Raw genomic sequence first — 24,987 nt, 5'->3', positions numbered from 1 at the left:
GAATATAAGCAAAAGTTTTTTTATATCTACAACTTTTGAGTGATTGATGGGTAATACGGTTAAATTAGTTGGTAGTTCAAAGTTTTTTATGTATATACATTCATTGTATGTTGTAAAATATATATGTATTTAAAAAAAAAAATGTTTTAACACAAAACTTTTTAATTTTTAACAATTTTTTTTTTTCAGATATTTAAATAGTTACTTTAAATTATTTTGGTTCCTATAATAAATTAACGAGGGCAACTGCAACATCAGTCTCATTATTAGACAACATTACAATCACTTTTATATTATACATATTGATATTGTATTATATATATTATTATTGTATTATACATATTAATATTGTATTATACATATTAATATTGTATTATACATATTAATATTGTATAACGTAATCTTTAAAATCTTTTATGAAGTTTATGTTGAAAATATAAAATTTAAAAGTTTCATTGATCAAATTTTGATCAATGAAACTTTTAAATTTTATATCTAAAAAATTCATGGATCAAAATCACCGTGATCCATGGTGATTTCAAAAATCACGGTTCACAGTCTCAAAAATTCTAAGAAAAGTAAACAAAAACTATATAGCAAATACTAATAAACAACAGAAAGTATAACACTCACTCAAACCTATGCAAAACAATTTAAAACGCAAAGGAAAAACATTTAAAAACCATACTACAGCAGTAACTTGATAATAAAAAAGCGGTTCATAGTGAAAATGGCAGATTATAAATGAAATCACTAGTAACACTAAAGAATGTTCTTTGCCAAAAGCTGTTAAAATAAAGAGCTTTTGTATAACAAAAAAATAGCTTTACATTTGAGGTTCACAGAGAGATTATTTGCAAATTACTCGCATGGAAATTATTGAAATTTTGAAAAACAAAATATCATCAGATTTAGGTGACCAAGTTGACTTTTTACAATCATCGCTGTGTGAGAAAATTTATTTCTAACTTTCAATAGATGCTAAGCAAAAACTTTAAAAAGTTTTGACAAAATTAAAGTGAAAAATTAAAGCCATTAAACAAAAACGTTTAAATATTTACATAATACTTATTTACATATACTAATTTACTTATAATAATTAAATAACACAATAATAATTAAAATATTTATAATAATTAAATAACACATGAGGTTAAAAACCTCAGCAATTATCAAGTTTTTTAACACTTGTTTAAATTTTAAAATTTAAAGTCAGATCAGGTTATCCTGCTACTGGTAACATGTAACCCAGTACAATCTGCCTCATGTCCTGCTGCCTAGTAGGATACGCCTTTTTAGGCAAAGGCTAGGAGATGCCAACTCCGATATAAAACACCCCCTGCCTTGGGGCTCTTGGTTGAGTAAAGGCTAGAGATGGTGTCTCGATAAAAATTCTCATCTTGGGCAGATGTTAAATGCACCCGGCTACTGTCTTGTAGAAGACCTCCTAGGCATAAGGGGTAAACAGATTCTATCTGTTGACCAGCCTCGCACCCCTTCTTCATCTATTAGGCTGGCGCAGATGTATTTTTAATACATTGTTTCCAGTTTAGGATGTTGAATGCTGGATCTTCTTGACTCAATGCATGGGTTTTGCTTGTGTCTCTGTTTTTATGACTAGGCAATTCATTCTATTATCTCCTAATGAGGGTACAGCTCTAAAACTCAGTTTTATGGTTCTGAGGCCGGCTGGTAGTCAGGTTTCTTGAACTCTGTGGTAGCTCTCAGAGAGGCTGATTCCATCAACAGCTGAAAAATATCAAAGTATTAACAGTGCCATGTTGCACATGGATGGTGTCCCTGTTTGTACTTTTGGTGTGCATTGCGGAGGCCACATTTGGAGCCCTTTGTTACGGCTTAGGGTTTATTAGTAGTAAAGAGGCAATTGCTTGGGCTATTAAACAGTGTTCTGAGTACTATGTATGCTTTGAGTCAAGTTCTTCAATCTAATTTAAAAATGAATAAAGTACCAAAAACTATAAAACACAAAAAACCATCATCATCACCAAGTGCTCTAAACCTATCATTCACTAATATTCGTGGTCTTCTAAGTAACTTTTCTTCTGATGAGTCTTATCTCTTGCAAAGTTCACCAGACCTACTTGCTCTTTGTGAGACTAATTTGAGTTCGGCTGTCTCATCTTGTGATCTTAGTGTTGATGGTTATCTTCCTCTAATTCGTAAAGAATCCAATAGTCACATGCATGGCCTCGGCATTTACATTCGTAAGAATTCACCCATTTGTCGTGAAACTAGGTTTGAATCCACAGACTATTCTTTTATGTGCTTTCGTTTAGCACCACTTCACTCTATTGCCTTTCTCTTTGTTCTATATCGCTCTCCTTCATCTCAAGACTGCACACTTTTGACGTTATTTCTGATCATATTGACCAAGCCCTCTCTCTTTATCCATCAGCTAATATAGTTGATGTTGGTGACTTTAATGCTCACCACTCTGAATGGCTTGGCTCTAGTGTCAGTGATTCTGCAGGCATTAAAGCCCACAACTTTTGCCTTTCTCAATCCCTAACTCAAATAGTCAACTTTCCAACTCGCTTTACAGACAACCCTAATCATTTACCTTCTCTATTGACTTATGTATTGTTTCTGATTCTAGTCAGTGCTCAGTTTCTCCACATTCACCCTTAGGTTCTTCTGATCACAGTTTGATCTCTCTAAAAATCATATCTCATTCTTCTTCATCACCTGAATCCCCCAATTATTGAACCTATTACAATTACAGTAAAGCTGACTGGGATTCTTTCCGTGATTTTCTTCGTGATGGCCCTTGGGTAGAAATCTTTCGTCTTCCTGTCGACAAATGTGCTTCTTACATAACTTCGTGGATTCAGGCTGACATGGAATCTTTTCTTCCCTCTCGACAATTCTAGGTCAAGCCTCACTCTTCTCCATGGTTTTCCTCACACTGTGCTGCTGCGATTGCAAATCGAAACCGTTACTTCCATATTTATCAGCAAAACAATTCTCCAGAAAACAGACGTCTGTTTATTACTGCTTGAAACAATTGTAAAAAGGTTTTGTCTAACGCCAAAACCCGCTGTTCTCAGGTCATGAAATCTCGTATGTCATCTCAAAAATTAGGCTCTCGTGACTTCTGGAGAATCTTTAATAATATCAATAATAAGGGCAAATCTATAATTCCACCTCTCTTGTATGGTTCAGACTTTTTCACCTCATCTTAAGACAAAGCCGAATTGTTTGCTAAAAACTTTTCATCAATATCATCTCTTGATTCCACTAGTTGCGTTCTACCTGATATTGCCAATAAACAGGTTGATCCATTGCTTGACATTCATATCACTCCAGCATCTGTATCTAAAGTGATTTCCTGCCTAGACTCTTGTACAGCTTGTCGCCCGGACAACATACCTGTTATTGTCTTGCAGAAGTGTTCTCCGGAGCTGTCGTCTATACTCTCAAAACTATTCAACAAGTGCTTATCAGATTCTTATTTTCCAGCCTGCTGGAAAGCGGCATCTGTTATCCCTATCTTCAAAAATTCTGGAGAGCGATCTGATTCGTCTAACTACCGTCCCATAAGTCTTCTTCCTATCATAAGCAAGGTTTTTGAATCTTTAATTAACAAACACTTATTTTCTCATCTTGAATCTCATAACTTACTTTCTGACCATCAGTATGGATTTCGATCTTCTCGTTCTACAGCTGATTTGCTAACATTAATAACTGACAGATTTTATCGTGCATTAGATAAAGGTGGAGAGGTTAAGGCCATCACTTTTGACATTTCAAAAGCTTTTGATAAAGTTTGGCATGCTGGTCTTCTCCATAAGCTTTCTTCTTATGGTGTATCCGGCAACATCTTTAAGATCATTGAATCCTTCCTTTCCAATCGTAGCATAAAAGTTGTCCTCGATGGACAACACTCTTCTTCTTATTCTGTAGTTTCAGGGTTTCCTCAAGGTTCTATCCTTGGCCCTACTCTTTTTAACGTATATTAACAATCTTCCAGATATTCTCACATCTAAGGTGGCATTGTTTGCTGATGGTGCTACCATTTATTCTTGTCGTGATAAGAAACTAACACCCTCTGATTGCTTGGAGGGGGCATATGAGCTTCAAAAGGATCTCACTTCTGCTACAGCATGGGGCTCACAGTGGCTGGTGAACTTCAATTCAGATAAAACTCAATTTTTTTCAGCCAATCATGATCGCAATAATTTAGATCTTCCTATATTTATGAACGGTGATGTACTCGATGAGTCACCTACTCTTCATCTTCTTGGACTAACTCTTACTTCCAATCTATTTTGGAAACAATTTATTAAATCAGTTGCAAAATTAGCATCTGCTAAGGTTGCATCTCTTTATCGAGCTCGACACTTTCTTACTTCGGATTCTATTCTCTATCTCTATAAATCTCAAATCCGGCCTTGTATGGAATATTGTTGCCATATCTAAGCCGGATCTTTTAATGATGCCCTTTCTTATTTAGACAAGGTGCAAAAACGTATTGTAAACATAGTTGGACCTGCTCTTGCAGCCAACCTCCAACCATTATCACATCGTCATAATGTTGCTTCTCTTTCTCTTTTCTACAAATACTATAATGGGCACTGCTCTAAAGAGCTAGCGTCTCTTGTGCCATCTACTAAAATTCATTCTCGTGTTACTCGTCATTCAATTAAGTTCATCCTTTTTCTTTGACTGTTTCCTAAGTGCTCCAAAAACTCTTATTCGTCTAGTTTTTTTCCCCGAACATCAGCTCTTTGGAATTCGCTTCCTTTATCTTGCTTTCCTGATTCATTTAATTTGCAATCTTTTAAGTCATCCATCAATCGTTATCTTGCTCTACAATCTTCATCTTCTCTCTTTCAGTAACTTTCAACTTTATTTAGTGGCTGCTTGCAGCCTTGTTGGAAGCGAAGATGTTTAAAAAAAAAAAAAAAAATTTTTTCCTGAAGTAAACATCAAAGCTATTTTAGATTTTTCAAGCAAAAAAAATGAGAAGAAAAGCTTCTGTCGACCTTTATGAACTTTCGAGGTTCATCATTAGAGGTTTGCCACATTAACCAATTGAATTTAAATGTCAAATAGAAACTAAATGTTTCAATACAAGGAAGGACCAAATGCATTTCTACTAATTTTTTATTTTTTCAAATACTGCCATTTTGGATACGTCATTTTTAAATTCTTAAAAATCAAATGTCAATTTAGGTTCAGGGGATCAAAATTTATAAACTTTTTAAATCCACAAACTTTTTAGTGACTTAGTTTCTTTTATGACTTTTGGCCAGGTTTTTTAAGTTTCCACTGTGCGCTGAAAGAATAATGTATAAAATTTATAATTTATCGATTAATATAAATTTAGTTTAGAATAGTAAAAAAACATTTTATCAACTTGTTTGCTTTCACTTTTGGGGCCAAAATTTTAGTTTGGGGCAAAGTTTTAGGGCTACATTTGTTCAATCAATCAAGTAATCGAAGGTTCATATCTTTTATAGAACATTATTTGTGGATACAATTGATTAAAATTATATCGGTTTCACAGACTAGAACATCGAGTAAGTTTTGGAGATTTTAGAGATCAAATTGTTTCTCCGCGCAGCGGCTTTGTTTGACAAGGTTAGTGTTTTTGAACTTTCAAAAATTTCTTACAGAAATAAATTTCATAGTTATTATATAGTTTTATAAAATTCATTTCTTTGTTTTAAAAATATGCGTTTTATCATCGTAATATTTGGGTATTCTTTGAATATTTTAAGAAAAAATATAAAATAAAAATGATCCACAAGCAAAAATGCACATCTTTTAGTCAAATTTTTATAGTCAATTTAATAATCGCGCATTTTTTAACAAAAAACAATAAAACGCTTAAGTTGTTATATGTTATTTTTACTTACATTACTTTTGTAAAACAACAAAAACTTTGATATTTTCCGCGTTAACTTGTCTTTTGAGCTTGTGTATAACATATTTCTAGCTTTTACTTCTCTTAACTACGATGTAAAACATTCATTAAAAAAATACAAAGAATAAAGTCTTTTTTTAGATTTATAAATTTTATTGTGTATTATTTTTGTAGAGTGTTTTAAAGAAACAAAGATTTTTTATGCGTATAGATTGCATACAAAGACGATTTTAGGGGGAAGAGGATGTTTTATCCCCTCAAAGAAGGTGATTTTTAAGTTATTGTCTGTTTTTTGACAAATTTAGTCGGCTAGTAGGGTATTTGACACAATTCAGTCGGGTGAAAAAAGAAACGGTACTTTTTATGGATTCCCGCTCATTTTTAAATATATTGATTTATAAAGTCAGAAGTGTCCTAGCAAGGTTGTGGCGAGGGAGACCTTTTTTTTTTTAATTTTTTATTTAGGTGCCCCAAGATGCTCTTACGGTCTTATCACAGAACACCGCGGAAGAGCATTTGAAAGGAAGTTTACGCCTCCTTCCGTACCGGTGTTGTAAATCTTGCCCAGAGGTGGCTTGAACAACGGATCTCTTGCTTCCAAGGCAAGCGCGCAAACCGCTGCACTACTGCTTAAACGTACTTATCTAAACATAGCGGTTGAATTTATGACCTCAAAATTAATACTTCTTTATTTTTATCGCTAACTTTATTTTTAAATAGTTCAAATTTTTTCCCTTTCATTAATTAATGACGTCTTTATATCAGGAAAAAATTGTAAAACACTGCAAATATTTATATCAAATCTTTTTATATATCATTTTACAGTTTTCAGTAATTTGTAGGCCAATTCAATAGATATTGACAAATACGGCAATGATCATAAATATACTTAGCAAATAACTGGATAACTGGATAAAACAGTTTTGAAAAATTTTGAAAACAAATGATCAAAGCTGCTACTTAAAGTTATAATAAAAAAGTTTAAAGTAACGCTTGAACGCTTTCAACGAGATAAGACGCGTTTTTTTATTGATGCTAAAATAAGTTTTTATATTTTGAAATAATTCGAAAATGGCGAAATCTTTAACAATTGTAAAAGAATTTTTAAATGTCATGAAAGTACTCTACTAAAAACCTTAGGAGATAAATTTGATAAATTATGAGAAAAATTTTACAACGAAATTGAAAAATTAAAAAACGAAAATGCTTCGACATTTTATAGAAGAAACTAAAAGCTATTTTGATATTATTTGTTTAACGGGAAATTTGTGTTCACAAAATGAGCTTAATAATAACTCCAACTTCTTAATAATAACTCTAATCTTCCTGGTTTTGAAGCAATTTTAATAGGGCGACAATTGAATAAACGCGTTGTAGGAATACACGGTTTTCGAAATTCCCTAAAGTTGTAAAACATGTTAACAAACACACAAAAATTTCGAGTAAACAAACTTAAAAAACGGTACGTTTTATAAGGGAATTAAGCTGTTTCTTTGAATAAATTTTATATTTTGGTATGTTTTTGCAAAATGAAATGATTATTTTGAAATAAAAACTGCTAAATAAACTAACTATTTTGATTTATTATACTTTTTTTTATTTTGCTTTAGTTTTAATAAGTAGTTATTAGTAAAATGGCATATCATTGCGTTGTAAAAAATTGTTCAAATGGAAGCTATAGATTTATGAAATGGAAATATGCAATATGCACTGAACATAAATGTAGAAAAGAGGATATTGGATGTAGTTGTGCATCGCCTTTTCATTTATTTCCTTTTCCAACTATCAAAAAACTCCCTCCCAACGTGAAATTTGGATCAAACTTATTAACCGCCTAAACACTAATAAGACAAATGATTTTTTCTGCCCAAAGAAAGATGCACGAGTTTGTTCTAATCATTTTAAAGATAAAGAACCTAATATTAAAAATCCTTATCCCACTGAGAACCTTGGATATGATTCTAGACATAAAGTTGCTCTTTTGTGTCCTAGCTCTCGACCTCTAAATAGAAACAGTATAATAAATACCGACTCCACACAGTCTTTACTTAAAAAATACAAATCAAATGTTAACTCCAATACATACTTTAATACAATAGTTGATCAAAATCAAGACACCATTTCTGTTAAACAGTTATGTTCTACTTCCTCGTTAATTCGTGTCAACTTCGCTACAAAAAACCCTGTTGACTTTATGATTGAACCAGTACCAGTGGTAGTAGTAGATAAAGAAGAAAATAATATTAATTCACTTTTTAATCATAATGAGTTCACTCAAGCTCAAGAATCAACTTTTTTAATTAGTAGCTTAAAAAAAACTATTGACAAATTACAAAAATTAAATCTTTTTTAAAACAAAAAATTACAAATTCAAGTAAATATAATTAAAAACAAAGTCAAAAATAATCTTCAAAAGAAAGTCTACAAAAAATTATTAACAAATGACAAAAAGTGTAACTTTTACACAAACATTCCTTCCCTGAAAGTTTTTCACATTCTTCACGACCTTATAAAACCAATTGTACATCGTCGATTTAGTTACAAAACTGAAATGAAATGTTCTCCTAAAAAAAAACCTCATAAAATCACACCAAAAAAACTTGGAAGATGCAGAAAACTATGTTTACAAGATGAGTTTTTACTCGTTCTTATGAAATTACGTCTTGGACTCTTAAGCAATGACCTAGTTGATAGATTTAGTGTTTCTCTTGGCACTGTTTCAAAAATGTTTAAATTGTGGATTAGAGTCATGTCACAGTATTTAAAATCATTCGTTTACTTTCCAGATGAAGAAAAAGTTCGCTTGAATCATCCTGATCGTTTTAAAAATAATCAAAGTCTGTTAGGAATATTTGACTGCTCTGAAATTTTTATTGAAACACCAAAAGATTTAGAACTGCAATCTGCAACATGGTCTGAGTACAAGCACCACAATACAATGAAGTTCCTTGTATCAGTTACATCCAGCTCTTTCATAAATTTTGTTTCGGAAGCATATACTGGAAGAATATCAGATAAAGCAATAACATTGGATTGTAACTATCTTACAAAATTCCCTCCTTATTCTTCAATCATGGCTGATAAAGGTTTTAATATTGCTAGTGAGTGTGCTGCTTATAGGATTACCTTTATTTCCCCACCTGGAAAACCAGGAGCTTCTCAAATGACACCTGAAGAAGTAGTAAAAACGAGTAATATTGCTAAACTCAGAATTCTCATTGAACAGATAATTAGAAGAATGAAAACTTTTCGAATAATTGGACAAGAATTTCCTATATCACTTCTTGATAATCTTAATGACATTATAGTGATTTGTGCAGCTCTTTCCAATTTTAAATGTTTAATCATGAAATAATACTTTATCGATGCTCCAAAACAAAAATTTGTTGGTCCAAGTATATATATATATATATATATATATATATATATATATATATATATATATATATATATATATATATATATATATATATATATATATATATATATATACTATATATATATATATATATACTATATATATATATATATATATACATCGACTCAATTTTATTATTTTGGAAACTCGCAGGAGACTTAATCCAACAGTTGAAGCTAGAAAACGGTTTTGAGAGTATCAATTGACATAATCCACCAATTCGCAGATCATCTTCCAACGTCCTAATGCGTGAATTCACATATAATAATGCTCGTCACAATTTTTTTACAAATCGTATTGTCAATGATTGGAACTTGCCGTCAGCATGCAAAATTGTTCCGTCAGTTAACGCATTTAAGAATAGAATTGACAAGTATTTTTTTTGTACAGCTGCAAACAGTAGATCTTTTACTAAAGATGAGTTGCACGTTTTTTAATTGATTCTACAGCTACAAGTATTGGCTTTTTATATACTATTTGTCATAGATGTAAACTTTAATTAAATGAAAGCAATCTTTTTTCCCTTTTTCCCAATTTTGATATCAACTTACTTGCTATGAAATAACAATTGCTTTTTTTTTTACCTAAAGTTTATATTTCACAAACCATAAATTTTTGTATAATTTGTTGGTTTTGTTTGTTTGTTTTTTAATTATTTGTCATTTTATCTACGAGGACTTATTTAAATATATTACTATTACTATTACTAAGTTGTTGTTATAGACCACCTGGCGTTGCGTTAGAAAATTTAAGCTTATACTTAAAGCACAATATTTTTCATAAAAGTAACAAAGAAAAGAAAAAACACTCAGTAAGTGGCGATTTAAATATGGATTGTTTACGATATAGCGAAAACAAAAAAATAAAACAATTTTATGATGAAATATTTGTATCAGGAGCAATACCGCAATATTTTAACAACAGATGTATATGACAATGACATGCAAAAAGGCATTATAAAAATCAGATATATCAGACCATTTTTCCATTTTTCTAACAATTAACACAATTTTAACTTCTAACACTAATAAAAGTCAAACTATATGAAAACGTATTTTAAAAAAAAAATTTAGAAATGTTTAAATATCAATTATCATTGTTAAACTGGAAGCATATAAATTTTAACGAAGACATAAATGTAATCTCTAATAAGTTCTTTAATACACTTTTCTCGGTGCACGATGCAAATTTTCCCGTCTCCGAAATAACCTTAAAATCAAAAACCTTAAATAGTTGTTGGATTACCAAGGGTCTTGAAAAATCTTCAAAAATTAAACAAAAACTGTATTTAAAATATTTAAAAACAAAATCTAATGCTAATTTACGCAGATATAAAAACTACAAAACTTTATCAGAAAAAATTTGTAAAAACCTGAAAAAAAAATTACTCTAATCTAATTACTAAATATAAAAATGACTCAAAACAAATATGGAAAATATTGAAAGAATTAACGGGGAAACAGAAAACCTGTTCAAATTTCCTTCCGAAAATGATTAAAATAAACAATGTATGTGTATATGAACCAAATGAAATAGCGAAAGAATTTAATAAATACTTTACTGATATCGGAAGTAGGCTGGCTGATAGGATTCCTTCCACAAATATTTCCTTTAATGGTTTTTTGACAACTTCAAATAATTTACTCTCTCCTTGACTTATTACTACATTTATCAATTGAAGAGTTTGAAAGAGCCTTCAAATCTCTAAAAAGAAACAAAGCGATCGGTGCGGATGGAATAAACGGGAACATAATTATAGATTGATATGAAAGTTTGAAATATATTCTATTTGAAGTTTTCAAAACAACTATACAACAAGGGGTTTTCCCTGATCTATTAAAAATTGCCAAAGTTATCCCGATTTATAAAGACGGAGAAAAATCAAACGTCAAAACAGTATTTGAAAGCATTAGATTAACTTATAATTATAATTTCAAAACTGTTGCGTCACTGAACCCATCAACATTTAAATTCATTTAAATTTATCTAAACCGTTTAGACTCATTTTCTTATAATAATTTGCGATAGATATTTAATAGGTGTATTATATTAAATAGTTCTTTTTAATATATTAAAATTTGTTATAACTTATACACTATTAAAAATGAATTCGATATTCAAGCACTTATTATATTCAGGTCAGGATTTTATAAAAAAACGCGAAACCTGGATTTGCTCACTGGAAAAAAGTTTCAACCATTTTTATATCGTGAAGTTTTTTAAGTAAATATTTTTGAAATATTGGTTACTGTTTGCGCTCCCATTATACATTTTTAAGAAATAGAATCCAAATTAGAAGTAAGAAAAAATGTTATGCAGAATACCAAGTTTGCAATATGTCTCGAAGTTCAAATAAAAAGAAAAAAATGTCCGGAGAAAGATCTAAGAAATATCGAGAAAGATTAAAAGCCGATTCGAATAAGAAAGCAGCTTATTCTGCTAAACCAAAACTAAAAGTTGTAAAAAGTTGCACTCTAAAATGAAAACTTATAAATCAATCTAAAAAACTGAACTCATCTTTTAAATAATTTCAACATAGAGGAAATGCATTGAAAAAAGCTTTTGAAGCACTATATTATTATTAGTATTAAGAACTTCAAACGTCGATTTAAACCTTGGATTACAAAGGGAATCTTAAAATCGATTCAAATACGCAATCTTTTTTAAAAATAAAATGTTAAGATCAAAAGATATTAGGAACATAAACAAATTTAAAACTGCTTTCAAACAATATAAATACATGATAATTACCTTAATTAAGCTCAGTAAAAAAATGCATTTTAAAAAGTACTTTACAGAAAATGTAAAAAATCTTCGCAAAATTTGGAAAGGAATTAATAATTTAATAAATGTCAAAAACAGAAACTTAAATCCAATATTCATTCGTCTTACATAAACTATACAAAATATCTTAAATATCCAAATTTACATAGTCTACTCCTATCTCCAACAAATATTCCTGAAGTTTCATCTCTTATATCTAATTTGAAGCCGAGAAAATCAATCGACCCAAATAGCATTCCTACAAACATGCTTATCGATTTTAACTATGAATTTTCAATTATTCTTTCTAAACTATTTAATATATCATTCGTAAATGGAACTTTTACGAATGTTCTAAAATTATCTTGTGTTGTTCCAATATTTAAAAACGGCTCTAAACTTTTATGTACTAACTACAGACCTATTTCTCTTTTACCTAACATTAGTAAACTTCTTGAAAAAATTATGTATTCTAGAGTGTTCTTATGTGTTCTAGAGTGTACTCTTTTCTTAACTTATTTAACTTGGTCATTTTGTTTGTGGCATTTTTATAGATTTACAAAAAGCTTTTAATACCGTTGATCATAACACTTTGATTTCTAAATTAGAACACTATGGTTTTCGTGGTGTTGTAAGTGACTGGTTTCGCTCTTAACTTACAGATCGGAAACAATTTTTAAGTATTAATGGTTATAATTCTACTAATAAATCTGTTGAGTGCGGTGTTCCTCAAGGTTCTGTTCTTGGTCCTCTTTTGTTCTTAATTTATGTTAATGATAAAAACAACTCTATTCGCTTCTCGTCAATTCATCATTTCGCTGATGACACAAACCTATTGCATATCAACAAATCGTATAATTCTCTATGTAAAAACATAAATTCGGATCTAAAAAGTATTGTTCACTGGTTAAATGCTAACTTAATATGTTTAAACACACAAAAAAAACTGAGCTAATCTTTTTTTCATCTTCTAGAAAAAAACACAATCAAAACAATTGTAATACTCAAATTAAAATTAATAATAAACGGTTATATCCTATAAAAGTTATTAAATATCTAGGTGTTTTGATTGACTGCAATCTTTTGCGGAATTTTCATATTGATGAGCTACGCAAGAAACTAACTCAAGCTTACTGCGCACTTTCAATAATTCGTCATTATGTCGATAAAGTTGTCAAATTTGGGGTCAAAATGGCAACTATCACATCAAAAAATTAATGTCCTCTCAACGTCAATCCATAAGAATTATAAACTTCCAACCTTTCAAGTCAGAAACATCAGAATCTTTCAAAAAACTAAAAATTTTTACCTTTCCAGCGCTTGTAAAATTTGCTAATCTTTTTTTTGTTTTTTGACTTTCTTAATAAAAATTTACCTTCTTCTATAACAGATTTTTTTACAGAAAGTAGAATAATACATACATACTCTACTAGAAACATATATAATGGAAAACTTAGTGTACCATCATTTAAAACTCAGAAGTATGGTAAACATTCTGTTGTCTATCAGTGCATTTGTGAATGGAACAAGAGTCTTGTATACATATTGAATGAGTTCAAAAAACCACAACTCCAACCACCTTTATCGACTTTTCTTAACTTAAAACAAAATCGATTTAAAAAAATTCTGAGAATTTTATTCTAGCTTATTGACATGATTTTCACAAAATATTTAAAATATCCTCTTATTTTTTTTAATCATAATATAGGGTACTGGTAATGAAATTGTTCACACGTACTATAATGAAATTGTTCACACGTACTATAATGAAATTGTTCAGACGTACTATAATGAAATTGTTCAGACGTACTATAATGAAATTGTTCAGACGAAATGGTTCGTTTGTTGTGCATATTTATAGGAACTTATGTTTCTTAAAGGTCGTTCTTATATAACGTACATAAATCAAAAATATAGAATTTCGACTCGATAATTTTGTCCCTGATGCTTGATTCCATACTTTTAAGGCTATCCCTCTTTCTTTTCCCCCATAAATGAGACTACTTTTCATCTACTTAACCCCTCCCCCTTCTTCCCTTTCAATAAATTTAAGTATAAGATGGACGAAATTTTTTGTAAACTAAAATAAAAAATCTTGTTAATATATTATATTTTTGGTATATTTTACGGCATTTCCTGTCGTGGCTATATAAAGTTCAATTTTAAATTATTTCAACTATAAGAATTATGAAACAATATAAATAGTTCTAAAAAAATAAGTTGTAAATTTCCAAGAACTTTTACAAATAGTACAAGTACCAATCTAAAGTAATTACCTACAACATTACAACAAAAATGACAGTTATAGTAATAATACAATAAAAGCAACAGTAATAATAATAACAAATAGTATAAAAATTCAAAAAAAAGTAATAGAGTTAATAAATAAGAATAATGAGAAATAATAATAAATAGGTATAATAGCATAAATATTAAAAAAAAATGGAAGTAACAAAGTTAATGAAATAATCTGTATCATATAATATAAACTTTTCATCTGGAAGAAGATCAGTATGATCTCCTTCCAGATGAAAAGGTTATATTATACGACATGTAGTAAATGTTAACTGAAAAATTAAATAAAAAATAGTAATAAAAAATAAGTATAATAAAAAATAATATAGGTATAATAAAAACACATTAAAAGTTGTAAACCAGAGGTTTTAGAAATAATCTCTTTCTAAAAAATTGGATACAGTAGGAGATCTTAAGCTCTCTTAAGCGGTGAATTTTTTGAAAACTTAATGGACTATTTTGATTTAACTTTAAGCTTTGCGAGTGAAAACTTTGATCTTTTTTTTTTTTTTTGTTTTTTTGTGAAATTTAGCGTTGCGCAACTTATGGTATTTTTTTTGGCATTTGATATTATCTGCTTTGGTATTTTATGGATTTTAGACCATATTTTACAAAAGAATGATTTGGTACTTGAAAGCAAAATAAAAAAAATTTAAAGGTAATTTAACAAAACAAATAATAGTCTTGTACATTAACGGTATTTGTTCTACTCATTTGACATTTAAACTTTACGACGTTTTTTACAATGTTTAATTTACGCTATGAATTCTATATATATATATATATATATATATATATATATATATATATATATATATATATATATATATATATATATATATATATATATATATATATATATATATATATATATATATATATATATATCATTCAATTTTTCTTGCCCCATAGTTGATCGCTGGTATATTTTTAATCATTTTTAATTTAGAAAAAGTTCTTTCACCTTTAGCAACAGAAACAGGCAAAGTTAATAGCACTCTTAATGCAATCAGTGTATTTGGAAAGAGTTCTTCAACGTTGTTATTATAAACCCATTTCAAAATGTTTTCTTGGTTAGTATCATCTTTAATTTTTCGAGACAACAACTTCAGTTCAATTTGTAATTCGTTTGCTTCAAGGTCTTTGCTTTCTTTATAAGTTAATGTTGTTTCTAATAATTTACATTTATTTATGAGTTCATTGTTCTCCATTTCATCACATTTTTTAATATCATGCAAAAGTTCAAAAGGTAGCATAACAGTTGAAAATGATTCAAAACGTTCTTTCATTGAAGAAAATGCTATTGTAAATAATACGTCGAAAAATTTCTTTTTGAATTTCATTTTAGGATTAATGGACTCGGGTGTTTCAGGCTCCTCTCCAAAAAAAAGCGTTCTTTTTCGGATTCGATTTTCTACCTCAGGCCTAAAATCGTTTGTTAAATCCGCATCTATAGCGCATACTTTAGCTTCTGAAATATATTTAGCGAAAGAAACTTTGGAATTACGAGAAATCAAAAATTCAGTTGTTTTTTTTTAACACACTACCTGCTGATCTCACATCCATGCTCTGTAATTGTAATAATTTGCTCGTACAATTTATTTCTGATAGAACATCTTGCCAGATGTTAGAACACAAATAAATTCAAAACTGTCTAATTTTGATGCGATTGATTCAGCTGTTATGCGTGTAAGTGCATCTTTTTCCAATTGAACGACTTCTTTTAACGCTGAATAAATGCCTTTCAATCCGCTTTTCACACTAACGGCATTAACATGGCTTTCCCATCGTGTATCACAACAATTTTAAAATTTTACCTTTATTTTCGGTGAATATTCCGTCTGAAGATCCTCTAAATGCAATATTTTCTGAGGCCATCATTAAAATAATTGAGATTATTCGCTTGAGCACTTCATCCCAATGTTCTACTTCACTCAAGTATAATTTATTAGCTAAACAATCAACGGCTTGACCACAAGAAAGCCGTTTTTTAAGCTCAATCCACGTTCCATAGCAGTGAAAATGTTTAGTAATTTGCTCATGTCTTTTTAAAATTATTGTTATGTGGCCCCAATCATTTGTTCCTCCTTTTGCTAAGGCAAATTCATCGCTACTAAATATTTTACAACAAAAACAGAATACCCGATCTACTTTAGATGAATATACAAGCCAGGTTCTTTTAAATAATTCACTATTTGCTGTTTTTCGATGAAAATGTATTTTGTTAAATGATCGACCCAAACTGTCTTTTGGGTACTGGTTAATATTAGCGTGTATTGAACCTTTGGAAACTATGTTTTGAATTTGCAAATTCTGCCAATTTTCTGGCCAATCCGTTATATTACAAAAATCATTACAGCTAGATATATTCTCAGCACTTTTTTCTACCTCATTACTTAAACATTCATCTTGATTAGCTGTACTAGTGCTAGCATTTAATTCAACATTAACGTTAGTTTCGTCAGTTTCAGATACAGACTTCTCACCAGTTACAATATATTCATCATACTCACGCTCATGTGTATCAATTTCTTTAACTATCTTATCAGAAATGCCTTCATTTTGCCGAACTTGCAGAAAGCTGTTCAACGTTTTTTGATTTTTAAATTGCTCTTTCAGCCTGTTTTCCCTATTTCGTTTGTTTTGCCAACCAGACAATTTCCGTTTCCGATCCATGTTACAGAAAATAATTTTTAGTATTTAATTTTTCAGTATTATAATTCAAATTCACTTACAGTGAGTTTATGATTCAAATTCACTTACTTATAAAATTTAAATTCCTTTTCTAAGTGTGAAAATGAAAATTAACAGACAACATTTTTATGTGGCGCTGAAAATACAATACTTACTACTTATCTAAATTTTGAAAAAATAGAAATTAAGATTCCTTTGGTAATAAAAATTCATTTGGAGGCGTCTTTTCATTTATAAAAAAAAGAAAAAATTACTTTACAAAAATTAAAAACTAAAAAAATAAAATTTCATACTGTATAAAATTTATATTTCATATAATCTTGTAGGCGCCTTTGAATTTTCGGCGCCTGCGGCGCCTCTGTGCATTGCACACTTCGAACACGCTTCGAGCCGGGCCTGTATATATATACGTATCACTGAAGCATTTTGAAAATAATATAAAATTTTCTCGGAAAATCATAACATAAGCCACAAGCAACAAAGTTTTCATACCGCATTAGTTTACCGAAAAAACTACCAGCTCAGTGACGCAACAAAAAGATGCAACTATGATTATGTTTTAAAATTTAGTAATTTTATAATAAATTTAATTATAATCAGGTCAAAATAGCATTGGAATAACGCTATCATTCTGAACATAAATATAATGCTTTTGATATATCTTTGATACTTCTTGGCGTCAGGGTAACAACATCAGTTTTTACCATGTCTTACAACATCTGTAAATATAATGATGTATAATAACAGCTGTCCAACAACATCTGTAAATACAATGAAGTAAAATAACATCTGTCCAACGACATCTGAAATCTCATTGATGTCTAATAACATCTGTGCAAAAGTTAAATGAATATTACTAATGTAGTTACATCTTTTTAATTTTCTAAGTATAACAACATCTGTGCAACTACATCTGTAGATTTTATTAAATAATACATTATTTTACCCAGATGTTGTTACACATAGGAATTTTTTCAGATGTAACTGGATCTGCAAAAAAATATTACCTATTAACGCATTATTTTAACCAGATGTTATTACTAATAGGAATTTTTTCAGATGTAACCACATTTGGAGAAAATTCTTCCAGATGTTGTTGGACTTGGAGAAAAGTTAACAGATGTAGTCCTAAAGATGTTATTAGGGTTCGTTAAATTTTCAGATGATATCGGACAGAGACCGTTAGAATAAAAAAAAATACAGATAATCTTGGACTGCTTCATAGATGTTGTTGGACAGATGTAGTAATTTTTCCCATTTCTTCACTGACTTAAAATTGAACTGAATTCAATTTTTTGCTGTCTTGTATCGCTTATTGTCATATGAGTTACAGATATATGCAAATTTTGTAATGCTGAAGTCTGCTGCTGATTTTATCTCGCATTGACTAGATTTGACTTCTAGCACTGCGGTACGCTTAACAGTAGCTCATATTCCGTTGACCACTCCTTTTCCATGCATCACTGCAAAAAAATACCAGAAGAAATTTTTCTTGAAACGTTTTTTAAACACATCCATTGCAGACATAATGCTTTTAATATTAAATTGAAAAGTGACATTGTCGCTGAATACTTCTTTTACTCGATCAGAAATAAAGATTTGGTCGTTGTACGTCATAACTGAAAACTTTGTATGATCTGTTAAATCAGAAACTGTAGCGAATGTTTTTAACTCAACGTCCCAAACTGCAAGGGTCATAATTAAAATTTGATTTTGACCAAAATGAGCCGCTTGCAGCTCATTTGGATAAAAACACTTACGGTTCTTAGCCAGTCAACTTTGGTTACCTCAGTTTCAGAACCAGCATTTATTGAAACTTCTTTCAATTTATTAAAGTTGTTAATTGGTTTTTCTTTACAAATGCGTGTTTAACAAATTTATCACGTATCACTGATATGTGCTGGATAAATTATGTTACAACTTCTATACTTACAGTATACATACTTGCAGTAGAATAAAAAGAACTGCTGCTTTTTTTCCCTTTGCATATATAACAACAACAACAACAACAACAACAACAACAACAACAAGATAATTATTTTCCATTTTTAAATCATACAATAATATAATAATGATAATAAATATAATAATAATAATAAAAAATTTCATAACTTGATTGCAGTAAGTAAAAATAATTGTTTAATAAAAAAAAAAATATATATATATATATACATAAAAATGATAATAATATAATAATGAGTAAATTAATTATAAGTATTTAACAATAATAACTAAATAATTGATAAGGATGGTGTCTCATTCAAATAGAATTCTGATCAAAGGAGTGACGTCAGTTTTTAAATATAATATGATTAATAATAAGCATACTCACATACATTGGCGCTGGAAGTGTTTAAAGACTGGGGGAAGGAGGGGGGCAGAAATGGGTGGGGCTTGGGGAGGGATATCCCTTCCTGAATGGGGTGTTTGGGGGGCGTTATCCCACTGAAATTTTTTTAGGCATAGTTAACCCTGCTAAATGCAGATTTGCAATCCTTTTTAAATCATTATATTTAAATATTTGGTACGAAACAAAATCTACCAAAAACAATTACAGTTACTGTGAAAAATGACCAAATACGGATGAACGTTCACGGGTTTTAGCCACAAACTCCTCCATGAGTGCTGTAATGTCAACCTTGTTTAGGTAATCTTTGTTAATGTGCATTAAAGCGAGGTGAGTGAGGCGACTTTGTGACATTGTTGACCGCAGCCAAGTATTAAGCCGTCTCAATGCACTGAAGGACCTTTAAGAACCAGCTACGGATATTGGAACAGATAAACACAATACAACTACCTGTTCCACCATGTCAAATAACCTGCGGATACTTGGTTCAAGGTCTATTAAAGCTGCTGCTAGCTAGTGTAAATCTTTAGGCAACAACTGTGGAAGCATTTGCAGCTATAACTGCAACATTGGAACATCGACATTATTTGGCAAACTTTGCAGTGACATGCTGGCTAGTGTGGTTGCATTAATTATGGATGTGCTTAAACCTATCAAAATAGCTTCTGTGTTTGCAATTTTATGCAATTCTTCTTGGTTAAAACGGCGCTGCAGTTCTGCAACTGAGTGGTCAATGGCTTCGAAGAGACTTTTCTTCCAGATAACATCTGTAGTTAATTGTTCCACATTACGGCTTTGAGCTCCATGCGAGAAACGAGCAAGGAGTATTAACTGCGGAACTACGCTGTGCCTTCGGCAACTCGAAATTCAGTGTGGTAGCTTTCTCGATGACCTTCCTGTGTAATTCTGAAGCAAATTCATCACTACGCAAGTCTTAAAGTTGAGCCAGAAGGAGTTGAACACATTTTTCAGCGGCTGATGCACTTAGTGATGGGCTCTGTAAAGCTTTGGCTACCAATTCAAATTTAAAAAACAGAGCATCGCATAATAGGACTCCATAAAAAGTTTGTGCCTTAGAAACTTGTTTGGCTAAGCCTGAGATTTTAGCCCTTGCATCAACACGTACTGACCTGTCGCCTGCTAGCTGAGACAATGTTTCATAAACTTCTCCATAAGTTGTCGTAATTCTACTAATGGCTTTTGCCCTAATGCACCATCGAGTTGGACATAAGCTGACCAAGTTCAGAACAACATCATCTAAACCAAACAAAGATGCATACAATGCCTTTCTCTTTGAAGACTCTCTTATGATTGTTCCAACATCACGCACAAATTGAATTGTGTCAATAACCATTTTTACTTCAAAGCAGACCTCTTGTAAAACAAGATCCAACGAATGATTTGCGCAGTTAACATACACTGCCTGTGGGTAAGTTTCTCCGAGACTTACTCCAGATAAGTGTCCGCTCATGTTACTGGCTCCAAATGCATAGCCAACTAGTTGGACAAGCCAGAATCAACAAAAACATTAGCTTGTCGGTTGCTTAAAGTTATTAGTTTTTTATTCACAGCTTCCAAGCAGTTGCAACACCAAACAGAATCTGTCTCAGGAACATAGTGTAACTATGGCCATTTCGCAAACCAAATACTCTTACAGGACCTTTCATACTGATCTGATGCAAATTTCTTAGTTGGGAATTTGTGCGTGGAAGGGGATTAAAAGGGATAAAGGACCAGGGCAGTACCTGTTACTGCCGATACAGCAGGTTTGCTTGACTCAAACTTGGCAGAAAAAGTGGATGTGGTAGACACAGATGGCTGTGTTGATGGATCAGAATCATACTGTGAGGATGTAGCGGTTTCACAAGCACAATCACCAGTTTCAGTTTGGCCTGTGTCTGACCTAAAGGATTTGGATATTACATTTCACCTTTTAGTATTTATCAAAAAAAAATATTTTCAGTAGTCTTGCGATTATGAAATGCTGCCGTAAAATGATCACACTGGGTATGCTGGCTAACCTAGGCAACTATTTAGTACAATCGTCTGTTCCATGATTTAAATTTAACATATTAAATGCTTACTAACCTCGCTCTTGAAAAGAAGACGTCTATAGTCTTTAGACTTTAAACAGGGCTTCTTTGCTCCTGACATTGATTGATTTGTTAAAGAATTGTGCAATTAAATATTAAACAAATTTTGCTTTTTTAAATTTTATTTCATTTTCATGGACTCTATACTCTGTACAATGAGACTTTTTTACTAATCGAATTTTTTTTGCGACTGAGGGCGATATTTCCTTTTATAACAGAAAAGTATTTGACTCTACATTTTTTGTTATTGAAACTTTTAAAGCTGAACTCCAAACTAACATATTAAAGTTCACGATAATGCACATCAACATCAGGAACTTAAATACAAATATCGATAAGCTAAAATACTTTCTTATCGAATCCAAAAGTTCTTTCAAAAAAAAAGAACTTTTGCATTCTTTTGAATGCAAAAGTCTTTTTTCATCGGAGTGCATAAAATTATCACTGTTTTGAATCGCGGAGAGTGACATTTTGGATGGGGGAAGGGGGGGGGGCAGAAGATATCCTTTGCCCCCTGTGCAGAAATGTTGGGTGGGCAGTTGCCCATCCTGCACCCTATGTTCCAGCGCCTATGCTCACATAGAACACACATAAACAAAGTAAACATACATAAATCATACTTTGATGATAATAATAAAAAATAAACAAACAAGAAGTTAATGATAATAGTTGTAGTAATCATATGGAGTTGAAACCATTCAATAAAGCTTCGTAAAACGAAACAAATTATCAAAAGTTATATCTTTCTTTATACGAAATGTCACTACAAGAATTATGATTTTCTGACTTAAGTTAAATGAGTCATTTAGCTGTCTAAAAAATTTCCGCTAAAAGTTTTATTATTTATTAAAGTTTAATAAATATCGAATACAACATTATATATTTGTATATATATATATTGCATTTCTGTAAAATAGGCCGAATAAAAATTTCTTTTTTAATATACTAAGGTATTTTTTTATAAAGCGGACTCAGAGCAAAAACGTTGTAACTGACAAAAAGGCGAAAATTGAGTTTAGTGTATAATCCGATGTAGTTTTTGGGGTAGTATCAATCAGTAAACAACTGACATTAATAACTATTCTTGTGCTGAATATCAGAGAACCTCGGATTTGCATCGATTTATGAGACATTTTTTGACATTCGTCGTTTCGAAAAAATGTCAGCTACAACCTTTTGCTCTGAGCCTTCTATAATTTAGCCTTCTGCTCTAATGTAAAGTTATATTCAAAAAATAACTACCAAAAAATAATTTTTTTGATAGTTAGTTTTACTTTTCTCAAAACAATTAAAATGTAATTTAGCTCCTTTTAGAAACACGCTTTTCATATATCAATGGTTATAGTTGTGAAAATGATGATTCGTGCAAACTAGCGCTGCGAGGGTAAAATTTACCGGAAAATTTTGAAAATTTATCGCCTAATAAATTTTGAAATTTTTTTTGATTTATTTTTGAAAAAAAAATTTTTTAAGGGAAAATTTACCCTCTTCGATTTAAAGTTTACCGGTAAATTTTACCAGTAAATTTTGAATCAAATTTTACCAGAAAATTTACATCACTAGTGCAAACGCAACATCCTGTTTAACAATAATAAAATTACGACTCGTTCAAAAAACATGCTACAGTTTCAAAATAAAACGGAGACCCAGAACGAATATCAACATTAGAAGGCACACTGTTACTGTACTTCATATCATTTAAATCGTTAGTAGGAAGGGTTGAGATATTAGAAGTCTCTCCAAATTCGCGAAGGGATTCATACGTAGAAATTTCCAAGTTAGTTTCAAGCATACTATAGCAATTTTCGGTTCTTAGTACCTTACAAAAATAAAAAATAAAAAAATTAATACCCTAAATAATAATGTTGGTTGGGAGAAAGAAAATTAATGCAGCTAACACATTTTTTGTGACTGCAAAATTTGTATTTGTTCCCAATAATTTTCCTCTATTCTACTTCTATTAATTCAAATGGTTGCGCCTTTTTTTGATGTTATTTTTATAAAATATTGAAAAAGTATTAAACTTTTATAAAGATCTAAACTTCGAAGTTTCTTTCGTTTATAAAACAAAAGGTAATAATCTCAAAAAGTTTCCTTAACTTTGATACAAATTTTTTTTATTAAATTAATTACCATATCAAGTTTAGTTAAAAAATGTTGAATATTTTGTATATAAATTATAAGTGCTTATCTTTTATTTGAAACCATTATTTCTAAAATTTCTATAAAATTCTGGTTCTTTTAGGACATAATTTAATATATATATATATATATATATATATATATATATATATATATATATATATATATATACATGTATATATATATTTATTATATATAGTATATATATAATATATATATTATAAATAATATATATATATTATATATAATATATATATTATATATGATATATATATATTATATATAGTATATATATTATATATAATATATATTATTATATAATATATATATTATATATAGTATATATTATATATAATATATATATTATATATAGTATATATTATATATAATATATATATTATATATAATATATATATTATATATGATATATATAATACATATAATATATATATTATATATAATATATATCATTATATAATATATATATTATATATAGTATATATTATATTATATATATTATATTATATATTATATCATATTATATATATATATTATATATATTATATATTATATAATATATATATAATATATATAATATATATATATAATATATATAATATATATATATAATATATATAATATAATATATATATATATATATATATATATATATATATATATATATATATATATATATATATATATATATATATATATATACATACATATATATTAGGGTAGGTCGATTTTAATCCCGCATATTGCGTAATATTGCTGATATTTTGGATGAAGAATCGCTTCGGATTTAATTTTTAAGATTTTTAGGACAATATGCAAAAAAAACACCTTAAAAAGCGTTATATTTTATAGAAAATTTACGTTTTAAATATGTTCATATTTGAATGTTTTTTAATATTATTTGCATTGCTGAATGATTTAAATTTATAATACTTTATAACAATTAAGCTAAATTTGTAACCACTTGCTAACTGTTTGAAGATTTAAATGGTGAAAATTTTATTCTTATATTTACATAAGAATATCAAAATAAACATTTTCACAACTTAGAACATTTTGAACAAGGATTTTGTATTTTTATGAAAACATTTTCAATGAAAAAATATCATCATAAGAATGGGAATAATGCCCTTTTGAAATATAACATTTTAACTACACTACCTACCTGCTTAGTAGTTTATTTAAAAGGCGGCTGTGGTGAATCGAATTTTTGTAATATTGATGTCAACCAACTTATACCAATGATTAGCAAATTTAACTTTAAATTTACTTTCAAACTTTTGTTGTTTACTCTGTAAATATAAACCGAAGCCAATTACCACATTTA

General features: G+C 29.6%; 2 protein-coding genes across 3 annotated transcripts in view; both read right to left on the bottom strand.

The window, feature by feature from the left end:
• Nucleotides 1-15,253: 15,253 nt before the first annotated feature.
• Nucleotides 15,254-17,042, bottom strand: LOC136087919 (uncharacterized). Its single transcript, XM_065811546.1, has 2 exons — nucleotides 16,184-17,042; nucleotides 15,254-15,837 (listed from the first exon to the last, which is right to left on the bottom strand). The coding sequence occupies exons 1-2, from the start codon at nucleotides 17,040-17,042 to the stop codon at nucleotides 15,254-15,256; spliced, it is 1,443 nt and encodes a 480-aa protein (XP_065667618.1).
• Nucleotides 17,043-23,050: 6,008 nt separating this feature from the next.
• LOC100197978 (uncharacterized) overlaps nucleotides 23,051-24,987 on the bottom strand; it is a 67,877-nt gene continuing 65,940 nt past the window's right edge. For both annotated transcript variants that reach the window (XM_065811389.1, XM_065811390.1), the window contains exon 8: nucleotides 23,051-23,319. In XM_065811389.1, coding sequence (XP_065667461.1) covers nucleotides 23,098-23,319 — 222 coding nt within the window. In that variant the 3' untranslated portion in view covers nucleotides 23,051-23,097. The remainder of the gene's footprint in view (nucleotides 23,320-24,987) is intronic.

Source organism: Hydra vulgaris, chromosome 12, assembly GCF_038396675.1.
Source record: "Hydra vulgaris chromosome 12, alternate assembly HydraT2T_AEP".
Classification (NCBI taxonomy): Eukaryota; Metazoa; Cnidaria; class Hydrozoa; order Anthoathecata; family Hydridae; genus Hydra; species Hydra vulgaris.
Note: the sequence above shows the minus strand (reverse complement) of the source record. Positions and strands in the feature narration are given on the sequence as shown.

Coding starts and splice junctions, on each gene's coding strand:
- LOC136087919 (XM_065811546.1), bottom strand. CDS start 17,042: ATGGATCGGAAACGGAAATTGTCTGGTTGGCAAAACAAACGAAATAGG. Junction 15,838..16,183: donor AATATTCACCGAAAATAAAG/GTAAAATTTTAA, acceptor AATATATTTCAG/AAGCTAAAGTATGCGCTATA.